At 37.3% G+C, this 14255-nt stretch overlaps 1 protein-coding gene across 1 annotated transcript in view; it reads left to right on the forward strand.

The window, feature by feature from the left end:
- Positions 1 to 4315: 4315 nt before the first annotated feature.
- Positions 4316 to 14255, forward strand: part of LOC108680693 — a 35576-nt gene continuing 25636 nt past the window's right edge. Inside the window, exons 1-3 of the mRNA XM_018169579.2 lie at positions 4316 to 4540; positions 6310 to 6451; positions 11319 to 11381. Coding sequence (XP_018025068.1) covers positions 6407 to 6451; positions 11319 to 11381 — 108 coding nt within the window. The 5' untranslated portion in view covers positions 4316 to 4540; positions 6310 to 6406. The remainder of the gene's footprint in view (positions 4541 to 6309; positions 6452 to 11318; positions 11382 to 14255) is intronic.

Genomic DNA, 14255 nt, shown 5'->3' on the forward strand with positions numbered 1-14255 from the left:
AAGCAATTTGACGCTGTGTCCCTGACGCTGCTCCCACCTTAATGGAAAATGCTGCTTTTAAGCACATTGTTGTAGGCATCGTAGGATGTGAGATGGACGTATTATATTAATGGTATTGATAAAACATCGTGGGACGTGTGAAAGTTTGAGTATTACTAAAATTGATATTAAGATATAGGGGGCGTACGGAAACTTCTGGTTTAGGAAGGAGAAACTCAAAGTTATCGTTTGCAAATATAATAATAGTTCATTCAATAGTTCAATATAATAATAGTCCATTCAGTCCATAGCTTTTACCTTTGCTCGATAGTTCTACCCCTGTATACATGTCATCAAAAAGTCGCTTCAAATAATCTTTATTATGCTCAAATAATCTTTATTATTGATAAATATTCATTTACAGAAGACAACAATGCTGCGCCATTGCGCAAAAGACAAGATTCGCACGAAATGCTCATTATTAGATTTTAACTGAATTTTGAACCGAATTTTTTCAATTACTTAGAATGAAAGCTCGGTCAATTACACGTTGCAAAAGATTATCAGCTATTGTGGTCGAAATGAGAACAAATGCGCACTTAATAACATCTGAGAAGTGTTGGATTTAACATAAAAGGATATTTTGATATGCCTCCTGACGTGTATGAGGATTTCCGTCTCGGTTGAACTAAGTGCCAAGAGAACACTGCCTATGAATCCTTCCTGGCTTGAAAAATCTTCCCAGAGTGAAGTTCTAAATAACAATATTATATTATATGATAAGATTAAAATGGTGTAAACGAGCTGCTCTGTAGCGGTGTTATTGGCGGGGAGCGAGCGCTGTGGTAGAGAGCTGTGGTGGGCCCCTCAGTACAGGTGTCAGCGCACCTGTGCTGATGGGAGTGCGAAGGACAAAGAATAAGCCACGTACGTGTCTTATTCTTTTCTCTCTTTAAGCATAGAGAGAAGTAGCCACGTATGTGGCTAATTTTTATCTTTCTTTCTTTCAGCACACAAAGAATAATCCACGTATGTGGCTAATTCTTTTCTTTCTTTAAGCATACAAAGAATTAGTCACGTATGTGGCTAATTCTTTACCACGCCCTCGCACTGATATCTTATATTTCTTCCTGTCCCTCGTCGGTACTGAGCTGCGAAGCTCTGCTGCGGAGCTAGAAACTCTTTGCCGCATCGAGTTGTTCTGTCGGAGCTGTCGGCCCTCCGTTGTTGTCGCTCGTGTCACGCGTCGGTGTCCTGATAGTTGATTATATTGGCAGCCTCCAGCACAGTTCCGATGTGCTTCAGTTGAACGATTAGTCCCATGGTCATGAGAAGGAACATACGTTCTGAATGATATACTCATCTCCAGGTAGAAGCCTGCTAACAGAATTGTAAACAAAAAGGCTAGAAAATTCCAGTTTTCAATTTACATAAACAGTCGAATTGTTAATATTTAATAAATTTTTCAATATTTCAAATATTTTATTCTACAGTTAAAGTTAAACAAGCATTATCTTGTTTAACATTCAATTAATAAAACATTTCGTGACCAAACGAGACGCGCCTGTCAGAATTATGGTCGGTAGCAAAATTAATGATTACTTTAATAATTCACAACTGGGTCCTATAAGTTCTTAATTGTCCGTAAAATACAATTGAAAGATAAATGATGACAGTATGCTAAAATCCTTAACACTTATTTTGAGTTAGACACGGTGAGGTAAATACAGATATAGCAGAGTAAATACAGGTATTGGTAACGACAGTATTGCGTTAGACTCAATTGCCGGAACCGTCTTAAGTAGATGCGAATGGAGGCTAGCTTATAATATGTACAACACGAGTTTGTTAGTTACTGTCTTGTCTGCAAATAAGGCAGGGAATGCTTGAGGAGCTTATATACAACAATGACGCGCGGTAACTGCTGCAGCAAGTATATGGGTTGTGACGGTAGACAACCTGACACGCCACCTCATGTAAAATATTGCCAACCAAATCACAAGGAATTTCCGTTAAACTTAAATTCATACTAAATAAAGATTTTAATATATTGAATACATTTAAGTTGCCTAATCCAATTTTTTGCCAAATATTCGCAACTGAGCAGAAATTCTCGTATATAGTTTAATTTAAGATGTTTTCCTCCCATCTCACCTAATCCTGCGAAATCAAGTTTCGTGACTTTAATATTAAGGCAATAGTTTAATGGTGACAAAATATTTCCGTGTTATCATTGTTTCGATGATACGTTTAATGGTGACAATATATTTCAGTGTTATCATTGCTTCGATGATACGTTTAATGGTGACAATATATTTCCGTGTTATCATTGCTTCGATGATACGTGTGTTTTTTATATACATTTTGATGAATAATCGACTTTTTAAAAAATGATGTTTCGAAAATTGATACACATAATCTATTATGTCGGCATAAATCTTTATTTAATTTGTGGCTTTAACATTATCCCTCCAAGAAACCATTTCTTATGTTTGCCTTACTGTTGAATTTTAGAAAATTCAAAATGTCTACGATGTTTGAAGCCAATTTTTAAGTTGAGAGCCAATTTTCAAATTTCAATCCGATTCTCGTTGGATTAATTTCTCAAGAAATATATCCAAAATTATGACTTAAAATGAACAGATTACTGAAAATAAAATATTGCTCACGCTAACTACATAGACAAGTAAATTTCCACGAATTATCAACATTGCTCAACTTAGTATTTTAACTTAAACCAAAGACGCAATTTGTATGGAATTACACGTGTAACAGGTGTGCTGCTGGTCCGAGTGTACTGCGCACTCGCCTCAGCGCCGCTCTCTCTCATTTTATTAAAGCTGTAATGGAGCCAGCGTAGAGAGTAGCAACGTTAATACTAACATGAATTATCATTTTTTAAATAATTTTCATTGCTTCTTACATATTTGATGAATATTTTAATCAGTTCTTCATCTATTCCTGTTCACTATATCTGTTCCTGTTCACTTCATCTGTTCCTGTTCACTTCACCTGTTCCTGTTCACTTCATCTGTTCCTGTTCACTTCATCTGTTCCTGTTCACTTCATCTGTTGCTGTTCACTTCATCTGTTCCTATTCTCTTCATCTGTTCCTGTTCACTTCACTCAAAGAGCTTCAACCCACAGAGCTGCACCTCTGCTGCTATGCTCTTCATTCAAGTTATGGAAACAATCAGAACTTGGCATCTTACTTGAAATAAAAATTTTATAATATAAATAAAAATCAATTAATATCTTACTTGAAATAAAATATTTCAATCTGAATCTATATGAAAACAATATTAGCGTATTAATTATAATAACGATTACAGCGATGAAAGCTGATGCAATACAAGGATTATCAGAGCTCAGGTGGAATAAGTCTCGAGCGCAATATTGGGTTAAACTGCCAGTGTTCAACACATAAATTCGCTTCACACTTTTCACGAACTTGAAATTAATATTTTTTCATTATCAACGTTCTTCGATCTTCATAACTTCTAAATTAAACTAAATTCAGGATAAAAATCAAGCTCTGATGCTATTTGAGGCCAAGTTTGTTTGATAACATTTGCTTCTATTTTTAAATAAGTTGAGTTGACACTATCTAAAAACGAACTCAGCCTTCGAATGTTGGCGGAGGATTGGTTATTTTTCACGAAATATTTAAGAATAATGAGTCAACATTGAATATAATCGACTATTCATAATTAATAAATATAATAGAGTAAGACCGAGCAGATATTATACACGAGCGTGGCTGCGCTCTTTGCTCTCAGAAACGAGTTGAGGGAGGAGCTTCAACCTGAGCACGGCGCGCAGGTGTAACGATAAACGAAATGTTGTATTTTTCCTATACAATACGTGGAATAAGCTTATTCGTTTCTGTTTATAGACTAGACATCGCACGGAGCAAGTGTTAGCATTATTGTAGAGAATAGGTGCCGAACACTGCCATTTGCAGCAAATGAACGGAGTTCCACGTGGCATATTAGGGTCTTTGATATGTGTTGTTTCTTAAATGGAACGTATGAATATACCAATTTTAAATATATTTTTTCACTTATAACAAGTTCTTTCATTCACAATCTCTCAGCAGAAAAAGTGCACGCCGTTATTTCCGATCAATAAAATAGACAAATAAACTATATAACGCAAAACAAGATCATATTTTGTTCAAGTCACGTGAAAGCCACATTACAAGGCATCGTGTTGCTGATACCTTCCTGTTAAATCTCTTTCCTTGTTCTTACTCGTAATAAGTAAGAACGTTTCCTCATTCGAATAGCATTTTAAAATCAAAGATCAAACTTTTTGAGACTAGATCACTAAACATCATTGCTAGGAAAGAATTCACTGCCACGTATTTCATATCCTCTCATGACGTTAGTCGACGTATACTAACATAATGAATGACCACCATACACTTGCTGCGCACCTGTTTACCGTATGTACCGCCCATATCACTTACCAGCCCTCAAGGTAATTGCTAAAATTTGAGATCTGATCAGTTTCATCGACAGCGCAGTTGGGTGAAGAGCTGAAAAGCTACAGAGAACAGGTGAGATACTTTCCTCCAATATTTACTTCACTATGAATTCTTCCTGTGGTGTATATTTGAATGATATCTGAAAATATTGGAATAACTTAAGTTTACTGTAATAGCCACCGCGCACATTTATCTATAAAATATAACTTAGAATAAGTGTATATAAATGATTATTTAGTTTAGCAATACTTTACGGCCATTTGATTTATACTTACCACTAAAAATCCGCTGTTTAAGTCAACTTAAGTTTAATTTAAAGGCAAAATAGTAACCGGTTTCTGCATATGTTGGTTTCTGAGTATATTTGCTGTATAGAAGAAGAAAGATTGATATGTTGTATCTCCTAATTGATGGAAGGAAAGCTCCCAAGTTAATTTGTTTCCTGCGTGTCTAAATTTTATCGTAATTTACTACTTAAGGCGGCGATGAATGGTTTTAGATTAGAATTTTCATGCTTCGTGGAATCAAGCGTAAAGTAATGAAATACTTATAACATATATTAATTTTTCACGTAGTTTACATTAGATACGAAGTATAAGAGTGAAGCTCGAACCAAACACGGGCTCGAGATTATTGTACGCATTTCTATTCATACGCCAGACCTGCACGCATAATTAATTTACGGTTATCAATATATTACGCTGTGTAGATGAGACCCCACGGTCTACGTGTGCCCAAATGAGATTAGATCTTAGGCATTTGTGACTCTTATTTTGATATATTTAATAAGAGAGGACGAACCTAACGTTGCTGTTACATTTAATGCAATTAATAATTGACGACGTTGACGTTCAATGATTACAACACTTCTCTGTAATTTCACTTCTCGTTTGTCCGCTACAAATCTTATAATCGATATTTAACACACTTCTACCTGTCCAATCGATCTGAAAATTTGCACACATGCGTAAAGTCGGAGACAATGCTTGAAGAAATTTACAACAAATAATTTTAAAAATTTAAAAAAATTAAATTTTTTTTAATATTGAAAAATAAAGTAAGAAATTCATTGTACATGTGTAACATCGGAGACACTGGCCTCTTTAGAAGTGTTGTCTTCAAAAAATAATTTTAAATGTATATTGTTATCAATAAAAACGATCTTTAATTGGACCGTTGTTCATTCTGAATCGAGCGTTAATCTTACAATTTAGATTAGAATAAAGAAGGAAAGTTGCAAGCAACATCGTGTACTGAATGTTGGAAAATTTGAGCAGCTTGTATTGATGAATTATCTCCTAATTTTGTCTACCGACTGCAATCATTATTTCATCAAAGATAAGAGTAATCCATAAGGTCATGTATCATGGGAGACTGAAACCTAAATTAATGAAGTAAAATTTTCTAAATTCTAGTACATGATGTCTTAATATGTATGTAATTAATTATTTTCTATCGCATTACATATATGTCTTTTCGGAGTAGAAAAAACATGCTTAAAAACCAAAAGACGCTCATTCCTTATTCCCCTGCCGTTATTCCATTGCATTAGAAACTGTGCTCGACGAGCTGTGATTTGCTGAATGGTAGTTATCAAATCAAATGTTGAATGATAGTTATTATTTGCTTCAAATGACTTGCTATGCGAAGTTATGGTGCATTAAGTGCAGCGTAAAATGAGTGGTCCTGATTTAAGTTTTGTGTTCTTGGAGTTGATATGTTCATATACATAAAATTTTGCTCTCTGTGCGATGAGATCTCTAATGTATTGGACAATGTGTGCCCTAATTGATTATACGGTATTCTATCGCATTGAATGTTAATCCTCTTCTTTCCCGCAGGACATTCTCCACGGAAATTGTGTACGCTGAAGTTTCACCGTGATTCGCCCTTTCTTCATCAACTCCTCACGCTCCTCCGGACCGCAACGCCGTAGCCATGAAAGTCGCGTCCAAAGCCTGCGCGGTGATCTTCCTCGGGCTGGTGGGTGACGGGGCAGGTTTAAGACATCGGGTGGGGTTGCGGCGCAGGCTTAAGACATCGAGTCGGGATTGCAAGGCAGGTTTAAGACATTAGGTGGGGTTGCGGGGCAGGTTTACGACTTCTATCTGGTGTGGCGGCGGGGCAGGTTTAAGTCATCAGGCGGGAGTGGCGTGGTGGGCTTAATTAAGACATCAGGTGGAGGTTGCCAGGATGGTTCATGACATGAAGTGAAAATTTCATTCGATTTTAAAGTCTTTCCCAAATTTCATTTCTTACATCATTGCTAAAGATGTTTATGAAACCTGCAGCTTACTTCGATTAATGGAATAACGAATTATAGCGTTGGCAATCATGAAATTCCTCACATTATATTGTTGGTCCATAACTAGCAGCGTTGTGCACATCTGCTCAGTTGAAGTCATCGAACATCTTGTAATTTTGTCTTTCAATGAGCGAGCTAAGCTGATCGTCTTGTTCATGCTAACTGCGATTAGTCTAAACTGTAACGGGGTCCTTTTCTAGAATGATCTATTGTGGTGCCCTCTTATCGAATTATATGATGTTGTGGAACATTATTCTTGAATGGGGTTTTTTTGCGAAACCTGTTTTATATTGATCATATTGCTGCGGAGCCTTGTTCTAGACTGATATAATGTTGCTCAGACCCCTTCTAGAATTAAATATTGTTATCGAGCCCTCTTCTGAAATGATATATTGTTGTAGAATCCACTTCTGGAATGATCTTATTATTGCGGGGCTCTCTTCCATTATGGTCATAACGATGTGGAACCCTTCTAGAATGATCGTATTGTGGCGGGGCTCTCTTCTAGAATGATCATTTTATTGCCAAGTTTTCTACTATAATGATCGCATTGTTGCTGAGCTCTACTTAAAAAAGATCTTATTGTTGCCGTGCCATCTTCTATAATGATATTCTGTCGTTGAGCTTTTTTTCTGGATGATATATTATGTTGGGGCCTCTTTTTTAATTATCCTCTCATTGCATTGCTTTCTTCATCAATTATCGTATCGTTAAAGAGCCCTCTTCTGACCGGATCATGTTGTTGCTGATGAGCTGCTTTCTTTAAGGATCGTATTGTTGAGAAGTCCTCTTCTAAAATACTCATATTGTTGTTGAGCCTTTCTTTAAAATGATCGCATTGTTGCAGGCTACTCTTCTAGATGCATCATGTTATTGCTTACCCTCTTATAGAATCATATGCAATTTTGGAACAATCTTCTAAAATGATTGTATTGTTGTGAAGCTATCTTACGGGATGATCGTGTTTTTGCTGTAGCCTTTTCTATAGGTAACATAATATTGTAGAATCCTTCTCTTGAATAATTGTATTTTCATGGAGCCCTGCTCCTGAATGAGCGTATTTTTGTATAATTTTTTCTAGATTTATCGTATTGGTACAGATACTTGCTCTAGAATGATTATATTGTTTAGAGGTATATGGCATATTATTGTAAAGCCCTATTCTAGAAAGATAGAATTTTTGTAGATATCTCCTCTAGAATGAGGGTATTCATGCAAAGCCCTCTCATAAAATAATGGTATCAATTGTTCTTCTAGGATGATCGTATAGTTTTGGAGCCTGTTCAAAAATGATCGAAATTTTGTGGTACCCTCGCTAAGAACTAATGATCCATAGATGTGGAGCTCTCTTCTAGAATGATCGTAGTTATGTGAAACAATGAGCAATTTTCTGAATGATCGAATTTTTGCGGAGACTTTTTCTCGAATGAGTGTATGGTTGCAGAACCATCTATAGATTGATCGTATTGTTGCGGAGCCATCTTCTAGTCTAATCATATTGTAGTTGAGCCTCTTGTACAATGATATATTATTGATGAGCCTTCGTCTGGGAAGGGTTATTGTTCTGGAGACCACTTCTGGCCTAATCGTATTGTAGCGGAAAGTTTTCTAGAATGTTATAAGGTAGCTCAGTCTTTTTCAAGAATAATATGTTGTTGTGAAGTCTTCTTAAATCGTATTGTTACGGAGCACTCTTCTAGAATGGTCGTAATGTTGTGGATCCCGCTGTTTGAATGCTCCTTTTCTTGTGAAACTTCTTTATAGTTTGATCGTATTGTTGAGAATCCCTGTTCTAAAATGATACATCGTTGTAAAGCCAACTTATGGGAAGATATATGATTATTGAGCCCTCGTCTAGTATGCTATATTGTTATGGAGCGCTCTACCAGCATGACATAATGTTGCTAAGCCCTCATCTAGAATGATTTATTGTTGTTGTGCCTTTAACAGACATGACATGTCTTAGTGACATCTTTTAGAATGATCGCATTGTTGTTGAGGCTTCTTCTACAATGACTATTGTTGAGGAGCTTTCTTCTAAAGAAGCTCTCATCTAGTTATTAACTCTAGCAAAGTCCTTACCAGTAAGTAGAAAATATATGTGAGCCTTATTTGGAATACTCGTATTGTTGCGTGTCTTGGCTAACATGATCGTAGTGTCGTGGAGCTTCTACTAGAATGCTCGTATCTTCGATGAGTCCTCTTCCAGGATGTATCATGTAGAGCCACTGCTAGAATAATCAAAATATATTGGTGTTGTAGCAGGAAATCACTACTATGCACTGGTCGTGAACGTCAGTATTTTGTACATTGCGATGCTAATCGGCTAAAAAATGAAAATGAAAGGTGAAAATGAAAGGATCTGAATCTAATATTTAAATGAGAAAACATCGGCAAAAACAAGTTATACGTAATTTACCCAGATCATTTCGGTAAAGATCGATTAATCCGCTCACCTTAATCATACACAGGCGACCTAACACCAGATCGTTATAACTCTTACGGACAATCATCGTTGACTAACGTACCATTGCACTGTGACTTACATATTACAGGCTTTTTAATCCAAACATAGTAAGATGGTGAAATGTGCACGGCAAGATTATCACAGCATAAACGCGTTGGCATAAGATGGATGTTGACTATTAATATGTTAAATATTCAGTATGTCAATTAATCAAACTCGGAAGAAACTATCTGTCCAACATCTCACGTCTGATAATATCCACTGTCTACCTCCTCTCGCTCGTCTCTCCTCTTTTATCATATAAATGCCTCAAACCTTTTCCCAATATAGGAGCGGAACTCCATAAAATTTTGATCAATAATCTTCCAATAAAGTTTATTAATTATGATAAGAATAGTTTGCAGCGAATAAATGAATAAAAGAATCCTACGAAATATAAATCTAAAATTTCTACTAATAAGCAATCATAATGATTATGAGAGCTTATAATCATTACAGAGCCTTCGTCAAGATTGAGCGAATTCATGAGAAGCCCTTTTTACAAAAATGATCGTATTGCTGTATTGCTCTCTTCACGAATGATCGTATTGTTTAGAGCCCTCTTCACGAATGATCGTATTATTAAGAACCCTCTCCACGAATGATCATATTACTTAGAGCCTTTCCTGGAATGATCGAAATGTCGTGGAGCCCTCGTCATGAATGATTGCTTTGTGGCGTTGCACTTATCTAAAAGCGTCGTGTTTTACCGAAGCCCTCTTTTTGGATAATATTTTATTGTTGAATCCACTTCACAATTGATGTGTTGTTGCTTCGTCCTCTTCTAGATTGATATATTGTTGTGAAATCTCTCTTCTTGAATTATCGTATTGTTGTGGAGCCCTCTTCTACAATGGCTGTATTACTGAGAATTAAGCCCTCTTCTTTATAGATAGTATTGATGCGGAGCCCTTTTCGAGAATGATTTACATTGTTATTTTTTGAAGAATAAAGTTATCTTTGAGGAGCCTTCTTCTAGAATAACGGTATGGTTGAGGAACCTTCTTTCAGAATGATCGTGTTGTTGCTGAGCCATATTTTAGACTACTCGCATGCTGCTGAGCCCACTTCTTGAACGATTGTATTTTGTAGACCTCTTACAGAATTATCTCTATTTTGATGTAGCCCTCTTTTAGAATAATATTATTGTTGATAAGCCTTATCTACAATGATCGAATTGTTGCTGAGCTCTGTTCTAAAAAATTTTACGTGTTACTCAACTCTCTTCCTGAACAAAAAATTGTTGCTGAGGCCTATTCTAGAAATATATAGGGTGTTGAACCCCCTTCTAAAATGATTATTGTTGTTGAATCCTCTTCTAAAATTATTGTATTGTTATGGAGCTATTTTCTGGAGAAGGTAAAATAAAAAGAAATAATTGCAAGGAATGGCTAAATAGTTTACCCATATCTAGTGAATTTGTGACTTAGATCATGCGTTTCTCTGTCCCGCCTTGTTTTGTTCTACAGTGTCCTACAGGATGGTATTTCTGAATCATTATAAATCATCTGCAGATAAACTCGTAGGACCTAATTCTAACCATATGTCTCTGATATCCATCTATTAGAGTAATGAGCCAGACATCGTCCAAATATTGATGCATTTTTCCCCTTGTGAGGGTTTGGAAGACTTTGATTTTGTGTTTCAGGTCGCCATTGCGCTGATGTAGACTTTGTTTTTGTGTTTCAGGTCGCCATTGCGCTGATGTAGACTTTGATTTTATGTTTCAGGTCGCCATTGCGCTGATGTAGACTTTGATTTTATGTTTCAGGGCGCCATTGCGCTGATGTAGACGTTAATTGTGTTGCAGGTCGCCATTGCGCTGATGTAGACGTTGATTGTGTTGCAGGTCGCCATTGTGATGACGTAAACTTTGATTGTGTTGCAGGTCGTCGCTGTGCTGATGTAGACCCGTATTGTGTTGTAGGTCATCGCATCCTTGACGTATATCTGATTATGTTCCATGTCATCACATCGTTGACGTTGATCTGTTTATGTTCTACTTCGTATCGCTGACTTAAGCATTGATTGTGTTGCAGGTCGTCACGGCGCTGACGTCGGCTGAGCAGGAAAGCAGAGCTGGCACCACTGCAATGCGCGATGTGAGTTTAGCAGAGATTATTGGCCCACGCGAAATATAAAGTGTGCGTAGAAAATGTGGCTTTTCACAGACGCAATGTTAATTTTATGATGGATTATGGTAAGTCATCTAGTAACCTCAAAATATAGGATTATACTTTATATCTGCATCTGATCACATGTCTTGAATGATTCTATCTTGTGAATGAAACAACTACGAATGCTGAATAAACCAGAGGCCACCGCTGCCAGCGAGAGATCTTAGTAACTGGAGGCATCAGAGCAGACGCGGGAAGAAGCTCCACGGAAACGCAACTTGAAAGTTCAAAACGAACTAATAGGGTCAAAGGGAGACAGCAAATGTTATAGCAGATCACGGACGATGTTTCATCAATTTAACCTGTAGTGCCGCAATTCAGTATCTTGCCTCATATGTAAGTTAAATGTGTAGTAGACCGCATATTTCTGTCACCGTTAACCAATAGAATGCTTTTTAGATTTCTTTCGTGGCTAAGAAATATGTTCAGTAGTTTCAGCAGTTGTAGTGTAAAGAAGTGGCCTTGGAGGCAGCATCCAAGAGGGCCGTTGCTTTTTTGTTTACTGTCAGACAGAAAAGCAACAGCTTTCACAAACCTACACAAGGTACAGATCTTGCCTCCTTTCTCCCAGCATAAGATGCACTCTTTCTCACGCCTTTTCAAGATCATTCCCTGGATACTCCCCAATACCTTTTCATACAATGCCCAAAACTTCAAAATCCAAACCGCAGAAAGTCCAAAAAATTATTACTATTCATCATGAACATACACTGTCAGACCTTCACAAATAATTTTCAAACAATGCAGCATTCCCCCTGATAAACATAGTCCTCCAGCAACAAGCTCGCACAGCCTGGTCCACGAACAAAATACATGACTCATCAATTGACTCATATTTTCTCCAGACCTCATTGCAAGACAACACAGACAGTTTCAAAGTTTCAAATAATTGCAAAAGGATCTCCATTACACGGCGGGCCAATTGTACTTTGATGACGATTGTCCTGATATAGGCTCCCATTACTCCCCCCGACCTTTGGGCCAAACGAAACTTTCTAGCACAACTCGCGAAGTAGGAAACCACACCGATGACGAAATCAAACATGAAATTACGATTCAACAGACTTTGTGACACATACAGGACGTCACAATTCAAATTAAAACAATAAATTTGAATTGAATAAATAACAAATTCAATCAATAAGTTCACAATTTAAATTCAAACAATACACCCACTTCATCATAATAGCTACCACAGAATCCACAATAGCCCAACGCATTCTTACAAATGGAATTGACATGTACAATACCAAAACCACCCCATTACAATGCGAACAAGAACACTACACACACCTACTCATCTGCTATAAATACTACAAAATAGAAGACCACCCTACACATCAATGCACATCCACCACTCCCTATTGCTCTGAATGAGCCGCCTATGCACTAACACCTACAAGAAATGTCTAAACTGCTACAATGACCACCGCAGACTAGCCGCAAAACCGCCCTACCAATAAGAAAAAATACAATGCAAACTGCAGTCACAACAAAAACAATCAAAAATAAAATATTTGTATGCATAACAAAACAAGCAATCCAACAAACATACCTCAACATAGCCTGACGCTGACTGACATACACAATTAAAACTGGCTGCAATAATACTGAAGGCACATATTGCCAGCCTCCGGCGACAGGAGGGGTGCGGCAGCATACTACCCGAATCACTGAAGACCAACTACGACATTGACGCGACTTTTCCTGGCAGAGACTCTGCCAAAATATTCACATTTTTTAACACCGACTTCAACCTCCAAACTGAATTTATTGATGACGACGACAAGAGACGGCCCTCAATAAACATAGCACAAAGACAAACATTAGACGAGATCCCTCAGAACGTCCCTCTCCTTCCGACAACCGAAATTCATTACGAAGATCGCGATCCCAGAAAACGAAGAAATAGTGACGATCAATACGGAGAAATATCCATTTCAATGCCAGGAAAAGACGAATTAATAGCTGTTAATAGACTATTTAATAGATAAATAATAGACTATTTAAAAGCAACAGACCCCGACCCAATCCCTGCCGTCCCTCACAACATCTGGTATATTGACTAACAAGAAAGAACGAATTCGCACTGAAGATCTCCCTAAAAGACATAGACTACTCCAAAATCATGGACTATTTGAGAAGAGACAAATTAAAATTCAACAGGCCTACATTCAATATCATCCTTCAAGACACGTTATTTACCATGGACAGATACACAACCCCGAAAACAACCAACGTTAAAAAGTCGAATAACTCCACGTTCAAACACCCATCACAATGACACCCCAGCCCTCACTTAAGATAATACAACACAACGTCCGCCACTGGTACAACAGATTCACTCATGCAAACATATAATACCACATGGACCAAGACATAATACTAATCAATGGTCACTTCATTACCGACGAGAAAACTCCACTCAAAATATTCAATTACAACGTTCACACCTGCAAAAAAAGACTCAATCCACTCCGGTGCAGCCATCGCAATCAAACGCCATATTCCATACAAACTACACGACAACTTCCATACAGATATGCTCACAATCACAATAGATACCCAATAAGGGCCCATCACAATTGGAACGACATACATTTGACCTCGTATAGGCTACATCAACTACATTGACTTCCTCACACTTTTGAATGGTCCCCATCCGGTATATCTCCTCGTAGAGTTAAATGCTAGACATACCACATTAGGAAATTCCTCTTCCAAGCACATAGGTAAAAAATTATACTCACTCATTACCCGACACAAGTGCACCAATATCCATCACAACTAGAATCTATC

The sequence above is a fragment of the Hyalella azteca genome, unplaced genomic scaffold, assembly GCF_000764305.2.
Source record: "Hyalella azteca isolate HAZT.00-mixed unplaced genomic scaffold, Hazt_2.0.2 contig9179, whole genome shotgun sequence".
Classification (NCBI taxonomy): domain Eukaryota; kingdom Metazoa; phylum Arthropoda; class Malacostraca; order Amphipoda; family Hyalellidae; genus Hyalella; species Hyalella azteca.